At 48.8% G+C, this 7476-nt stretch overlaps 1 protein-coding gene across 2 annotated transcripts; it reads right to left on the reverse strand.

The window, feature by feature from the left end:
• Positions 1-2716: 2716 nt before the first annotated feature.
• Positions 2717-6673, reverse strand: ERMN (ermin). 2 transcript variants are annotated; one of them, XM_061363793.1, is made up of 3 exons: positions 6184-6661; positions 5772-5858; positions 2717-3389 (listed from the first exon to the last, which is right to left on the reverse strand). In XM_061363793.1, exons 1-3 carry the CDS (start codon positions 6422-6424, stop codon positions 2938-2940), a joined length of 780 nt encoding a protein of 259 aa, XP_061219777.1. In that variant the 5' UTR covers positions 6425-6661; the 3' UTR covers positions 2717-2937. The 2 variants fall into 2 exon arrangements, with proteins under 2 accessions (XP_061219777.1, XP_061219778.1); XM_061363794.1 differs by lacking the exon at positions 5772-5858 and having other exon boundaries at positions 6184-6673.
• Between the last annotated feature and the right edge of the window lie 803 nt (positions 6674-7476).

Raw genomic sequence — 7476 nt, forward strand, 5'->3', positions numbered from 1 at the left:
CCCACCCACCCTGAGGGTTAGGTGAGAGGGGGGAGTGTTTGCAGGAGAGCCCTTAGGCCCCTAAAGCATCCCACGACTCAAGCTACCAAGGAAAGCGAAAGAAGGAGTTGCAGTTCTCAGCTGATCAAATGCTGCTTTCCAAGGTAAAAAACTCGTCCGTTTCTTGACAGTTTCACTGTCGCACTGTCACACTCCGCTGGAACTCGAGCCCACAATCAGTTTACCAAGCATCTCATCCCTGCACTTGCCCAAAATGTCTGGAAACTGTTTTAACTGTCACCTAGGGTATAAGCCAGATGTTAAAACTGTTACAGAGAGACGTGTGATAGAAGGAAAAAATACTCACCTGTTGCTAAAGCGAGCAGGGGGCCCAGCCAGCCTATGCAGCCATGTGAGGAAGCAGGAAGGTGTCCGGCTTAGCCACACAGTTCCCTGGAGGAGATGGGAATCGCGACAGCAAAGGCCCAGGCAACAAAATGCTACTGTCTCTCCTTCCACTCTCCTCACCCAGGCTTGTGTGGGGAAGTATTTGAACTCTGGCTTTCTATCCCCCTGGGTGTCTGCCTGTTCTGGGGCTTTCCCTCTCTTGGCCCCAGTGCTGATCTCTCCACCCATCTTGAAGAGTACCTACTACAGCAGCCGTGCCTCTTGCTATGGTACAGATGGCTTTTCCTGGTGTCTCACACTGCTGAAAGCCAGCTGGGTCATCAGCACGAACCAGGGGCTCACATCCCACGCAGCCAGCCTCAGCAGCTTTTCCAGAACCAGGTGCAAGCGCCTGTATGTGCTGTTGATCCTGATAGGCACAGGCAGATCCTGCCCATCAGCCCCTGGCCTTGCTGCAACATCATCCCTTCAAAACACCAGCTTCTCAGCAATGCACAAAGGTGCGCACTTTAGCTCTGATTTTATTTTGCTATGGAGTTTCATTGTTTTGTTCCCTACTGCACTTGTGGATAGTAGTAAAGCAAATTTGTCACTCACATTCCCAAGTGCAAATCAGGCTGGATGTCACTAGCCCCACCTCAACCGCGGTGCCAGTACTTGAAGCTGAGCTTGGCCAGCTCAGAGCAGCTCTTTGGCACCCACAGCCTCGGCAAGTCACTGACAGCCTAGGCAATGGCCACGTCTTCAAGAGAAATGTGTTGTTCTTAGAGGAGCCGCTGCTAGAGGAGCAATGGGGGCAGCTGTCAGCGTGCAAACAAACCCACAGTATAAGTTCATACAAGCAAACCTCTGAACTTCCACAACCCAAAGAGCGAATAAACAAGTCTGAATAGCACAATGAGGGCTGTGTCTGGTTTGTACAATACAGAATTGCCATTTATTATTTTCACATTGCCAATAAATAATTGCCTCTATGTAGCACAAGAAAAGTCAAAACGATACTCAGTGCTGCTGGAGATGTAAAACTAATCATTACAAAAGCACTTATGGCTGAAGGAGGCCACTGCAGCTGAAGCCAGTGTCTAACCTCATTCTTACCTCCTCTCCCTTTGTGAGTTGCTCTCAACTCTCCCAGATGATTTCTGGGATGACATTTGCAAAGCTTAGTCCCAACTCAAGACAAATCTGTCTGTAAAACAGTTAAAAAAGACTGCATCAATGTTATTGCAGTTACACCAAGCATTTTAAAAACGGAAGAACGTTGTGTTCAAATGACACAAAAACAGTGAGTGCAGAAAACTTGCCTGGCTTCAACAAAAAAAGTCTTTACAATTTTGCGCCTAAACTAAGCGTGAAATCAAGAAGCCATGTAAGAGAGTCTGAACTGGTGGCATTGGGAAAGTTCAGGTTTCTGGTAACGGTCAGTTTTGCCAAGTGAAGCATACACTGTGCAAGCTGCTGCCCCCCAGGGTGTCCCAGAGCCCAGCTGTGCCGCTGCGGATGGCACCAGCCACCAGTACCACCTCCCCAAAGGCACCTCTGCCCCAGGCAGGAGGGGTCAGGCACCACAGATGGCCACCACTGATGGGATCCATGGCACTGGGGCTGGGAGCCACCGCAGTGAGGAGGGAGGGCGGTGGGAAAGAGGAGCTACTTCATCACCAGCTGCTGTTTGAGCTGGCTGCACCCAGGTTTCATGCTAGCACCCAGAACAGGTGAGCTAGAATGGAGCACTGCTTGAGCTGGTGGTGGCCATGGTGGGGGCTGCAGTGGGTGGGCAACATCATGTCTAAACACATCCACACAGACAACTCTCACCCCAGCAGGCAGGGGCCAGCAGACAGTACCAATCCTATCTGGTGCTGACTACAGCACCAGAATAAGGAATATAAGGAATCCAGCTACCCATTGGAGGCCTTAGGCATGGGAGTGTGGGAACAGGGGCTGTGATGCCTTCTCACCTTTTGTAATTCCTGCACATCAGCATCTGCCCATGAATGCAAATATCCCTCTATCCCACCAGCACAAGGTAGGAATGGATGGTTGCTACCAAGAGGTGTCTGACAGTGCACCATGAGACACCAGCATGGACGGACAGCAAAACAGAGTGTGCTGGGGCTGCAAACAGTCATTTCTTTTATTACTCGCCCTGCCCTGGCCAGTGCCAGTGAGCTGCTGCTGCCAACTCATTACCAGCATGGCTGACAGCATGGATCACGTGTGTGTCGGCAGCTAGAGAAACCCCAGCCAGTTCAAGACATTCTATTGTTTGAATATGGTTACAAAAGTTTGATAGAAAATAAGAGGATAAACTTAAAATCAAATGGCATTATATTTAGCAAACTGATTATTTATTTTCCTGTGTTATGGATGCCTCTGCCCACTGCCAAAGCAAAGATGTTAAATTTTAACAGTGTATTATGAAATCATATACAAAAAGGAAAAGAGCAGTGACCTCATGCTGTGTGAAGAGACGTGCCTTGGGGGAAACAAACAAGAAAATCAAAACCAGAGTGAACACTCGGCTCGTTAAGCATTCTCCACTTCAGTTTATAAGTGCATCATGGATTCAAATTCATCAATTCGCTGTTTGGTGTTTCCTTTTCTAATCCTCCGGTAGGAGATTGTGTTGTACCTAGAATAGCTGTGTCTGGAGATATCATTTTTTTTCCCCAGGTTGAGCTGCTCCCCTGGTTTCTCCACCGGGGAGTTGCAGCCAGGGGTGGTCAGGGGAGATGCCTCCTTGCCACTGTCATACTGCTTTAGATGGGATGCCTTGCTGTTCTCCTTCTTGATTTCGATCACCTGAACTTCATCCTCTTCAGTGTCCTCCTCCTCCTCATCATCCTCCTCGTCCTCCACCTCTTCCTCCTCCTCCTCAGTGGCATTTCCCCTCCCATCGGTGCTGGCTGCGAGGGTCTCTGCTGCCTCCACGACAGTGCTGGCTGCCATCCCCATCACTGGTTCCCTGCTGCCCACAGGCAGCCCTTCACTGCCTGGCCCTGCAGCAACACAGAGGGGTTGTTGGTAAGGACAGGCTCAGCACTGCCTTCGTGCCCCTGTCCTACATGCTTTTGATATATCATCATAGTTGGTGTCTTACCAGCTCCTGCCACCAAAGCACCCATCTTCCAGAGACTGCCTGGTGGTGCCCCACATCTCCAGGCTGAACCCCATCACCACGGGTGCTTGCACATGCTTGAGAAAGGCATTGTACATTCTCAAACTGATTCCTTAAGGCCACTTGCCTTTGCATTTTTAATGCCTGTCCCTACCACTTTTTCCACTGATCTCTCCCCACTACTGTCTTTTAAAGGGGGAGGAGATGAGAAGCCCATAGCCTATCCTTGAAGAGGGAAGGCCAGTATAGCATCCCCCCTGAGCCCCAGGACCAGAGGCACTGTGCCTCCCTGCATGCACCAGATCTGCTTCTGCCCTGTGGGATCCATAGCTGGCAAACATCCCACCGTAGGGCCCTGCTGCGGTGCCTTTCCAAACTTCCTTCCAGCTTTCCCAAAGCTCTCTGGTAAGTGCCTTGGGCAGGTGCTGGACTCAATTAGACAAACTCCCTGTTCTGGAGTTCCTGTCCCTTCCCTGTAGAGCCCACCATGGGACCAAGGGTCCCATCTTCCTACAGTGCTCAGTGCTGGGTCTGACTGACATGGTGAGAAAGCAAAAGAGAAAGGGAAAAGGAAAATGAAAATGGAAACAAAAAAGGAAAGGGAAAGGGAAAAAAAAGGGAGGAAGTGAAAAGGGAAAAGGAAAAATGGAATACAGAGATGGGAAAAGGGAAAAGCGAAAAGGGAAAAAGGAAAAGAAAGGGGCTGCTCTGCACCCAGTGCCCAGATATGCCCATGATGAAGCAGGACCCTGAACAGCCCTCCTGGGATGGTTCCTCCTTCAGAGGTGGCCGACCAGGCTGAGATGGCTATTTCGTATTTGTCCTGTTTGGCATTTGTCTTTGTGTTAAATGATGCTTTAGTGTCACAACAAATGGTCTATTCAACATTTTGCCTGTGGGGTCCTGAGTATTAATTAGACTAAATTGGTTAGGTACTAAAAAGCTGCCTGCAATTTAGAGATAAAGTGCTTGTGGCTGGGGAGGGAAAGGTGCAGGGGGGGAGGGCTGTGTTTAATAGGTTTTATTGTGCACTCATAAAGCAACACAGCTGGAATATGGATGTCAGTTCTAAGTGGGAAAGTCTCCATCATGATTCACCTCCTCACAGTTGCTATGAAATATTATTGTACCCATGACAAATGTTCACATTTTTTCCTTTTCTTAATCAAAATTTCTCTTTATAGGGCATGGCCCATGCATCTTTTAGAGCCACATTCAACAGCAGTGGCTTTGCCAGGACTGCAACAGCTACCCTGAGTTGTTAATCTCCTCTTCTCCAAGGAGGGACTTCATATTTATGTGACAGCTGACATATAGAAAATACCAATTTACTGCAGCCAGGTAGATGTGTAAATAACAAGAGAGATCCAGCATGGATGGGTGCTGAGGAGTGGGATAGAGCCACCAGCCCTATGCCCCCAGCTATGGCTGGGTGTCCAGAGTGGGGAGAACACTGTTATCAGCCCCTGGTGCAGCCACCCCTCATCCCACACTGCCAAAACCAACAAAACATAGGAAACATGGAAGGACAGCAATGCTGAAAGCCCACCTAGAGACAGATGTAGCTTTCTTTTAATAACACTCAATAAAATACTCCCCCTTTCTGGAGGAGTGGCTGCATTTTGTATGCTATAATTGAATAGGTTCATCTACATGTATATATGCAATACATTTTAAGTTGTGACGGGGTCTGGAGAGCAAGTGCCCCCCTGCCATCCCACTCACTGCAGGAGGCAAGTGTGAGATCCAGCCTTGGCTGCAGCTGATTTTTACCATTTTCACATAGGGGTGAATAGAGAGGGACCCAGGAGATGCTGTTTAAGAGAGGAATTTTCTGCTAGATGCTTAGGTGTCAGGGGGGTTTAGACATCTGGTGAATAAGGCAGGAATGTGGTTGAGTTTTGGGGCCACACATTTTTGACTGACAGCCTCCTGAGGATATCCTCTGAGTTCCCCTTCCCAAAGCAGAAGATAAAGCATCTCCCAGCCTCACAGGGCTGTTGGAGACCTCCTGGCTGATGACACCGCTTTGTTTCAATATCCTATAGTCAAGGAGATACACACAAACCCCAGGAAGAAAAAGATACCAGGCATGCTTTCTTAAAGTGCAGCAACTCTATGGATGACATGAGTCACTGCTCTCCAGGACATATGGGTCTGACTGAATTAAACAAAACCAATAACTACCTGTATGTGATTGTCTCTGAAGGGTACTCATTGCTCTGCTTTGGGAAAACCTCTGTCCCACAGCGTTTTCCATTACCTTCCTCTGATTCCTGGACATCAGTCCCCGTGTCCTGGATATCAGCTGATCCTTGCTGGACTGTCCCATCGTTTTCCTCTCGCTTTTCTTTAGGAAACACAAAGCACAAGAAATGGACTGATGGAGCGGTTAGTGAGAATAATTAGGTTTTAATGGTTGCAGATTGGCAGCAGTTTTTCAGAGCAGATTTAAAAATTGCTTGTTTCTGTAGTTACATACTTTTCATTGCATCCTGTGTAACTGCTAGCTCAAATTCATCCCTAACTTTGCATTACTCTGATTCATCATTAATGACTACCATAGATTAGGAATTTTGGCTCACACAGATAGTGCATATCATTATTCATAGGATTATACATAAAATAGAGCTTTTCTTTCCAAGCACTTAGAGAAAGGCAGCCTTGTACTTTACCTTTGCATTGCTTCTCTTCATCAAAATCCCCATGAACTATGTCCTCTTCCAGTGAGTTTCTGTTTTCCTCCTGGTTTTCTTCCGCAGGTGGAGCATCATCAGTTCTCATTTCTGCATTTGTGCAAGGGACCATTCCAACAGATTTTGCTATTTCACCAATGACATGGAGTGGGCCTTTCTCCAGGGTTACACTCCCGTTGCACTCGGGCATGCCAGATGCTGATGGGACTTCTTCTGTCATGCTTAGGGCTGTGCCGTGCCTGCAGACCGGGGCTGTGCCCTTCCGGGGGCCCCGGTCCTGCGCCCCGGGGTGGGGAGCAATACTCTTCACCCCTTCTCCACAGGGATTTTGCGCCCCTGTGCAAATGGTCAACGCCTGTCTCCTCTCCTGCGGGTGCTGCAGCAGAGCAGGGTCCACGGTCACACCATCAGATGTGCCAAGGGCTTGCCAGTGGGCTCTGGCCACGGGGCAATCCAATCAGCACCTCGCTTGTTGCTGAGGCTCGCCCCATTGCATAATTAAATGCACCATTTTAATTTACATAAACAAACAATCTGAAGCAAGGAAGCTTTTGTGCTGGCATGGAGAGCGGGTCTTTCAGCATGTCAGCCCTGCCGTAATAAACAGGGATTTTGTACTCTTTGCACAATGGCCCTTTGTGTCTCCGCCTGGTCACAGGGATGATGATTGTTCTGACCTCTAATCCCTGGAGGGTGACCACCTTCCACAGAGCTGCTGCCACCTAACCCGCTTAACATTCCCCATCGGGTTTGTGTGCTGATAAACCTTGCCGTGCTGCTGGCCAGACAATGAAAGCATTTTGCACTTGTTGGAGAGCAAACTGGCTGTTTGGAAGGACTCAACACCACACTCCTCTGCCACCCCATGTATTTACAGGCAGGGCCATGTCCTGCCAGATGCTGAGCAGCTGCAATTACATACTCAGTGAAATGCATCTTCAAGGGATCAGCCCTTAAGGACAGAGCTAGAAGATGAGAACCAAAAGCACAAACCCATGTGATGTTTTGTGACAAGATGAGAACTGAGGTGGCAGGTCTCCAAGGCCAAGCCAACCAGGCAATGGGATGCTTGCTGCCCCACCAGTGCCAAGGCAGGTAAGCGCTGTGCTTCCCCTTCCACATCCACCACACAACCCCCTTTTGCAGAAGCATCTTCTGGCAACAGCAGTATAAACTCTCTTTAGAGGAATATAAATGGGACGAGGGATGAGATTAGCACGTACACAGTAATTATCAGTCAGACCTAAAGCTAGCAGGAGTGATATGGGGACC

The sequence above is a fragment of the Neopsephotus bourkii genome, unplaced genomic scaffold (genome assembly GCF_033783945.1).
Source record: "Neopsephotus bourkii isolate Nb327-2 ecotype Australia unplaced genomic scaffold, CSIRO-AGI_Nbou_v1 NB_1181, whole genome shotgun sequence".
Lineage (NCBI taxonomy): Eukaryota > Metazoa > Chordata > Aves > Psittaciformes > Psittacidae > Neopsephotus > Neopsephotus bourkii.

Coding starts and splice junctions, on each gene's coding strand:
- ERMN (XM_061363793.1), bottom strand. CDS start 6,424: ATGACAGAAGAAGTCCCATCAGCATCTGGCATGCCCGAGTGCAACGGG. Junction 5,859..6,183: donor TGAAGAGAAGCAATGCAAAG/GTAAAGTACAAG, acceptor TGTTTCCTAAAG/AAAAGCGAGAGGAAAACGAT. Junction 3,390..5,771: donor TGTCCAGGAATCAGAGGAAG/GTAATGGAAAAC, acceptor GTGTTGCTGCAG/GGCCAGGCAGTGAAGGGCTG.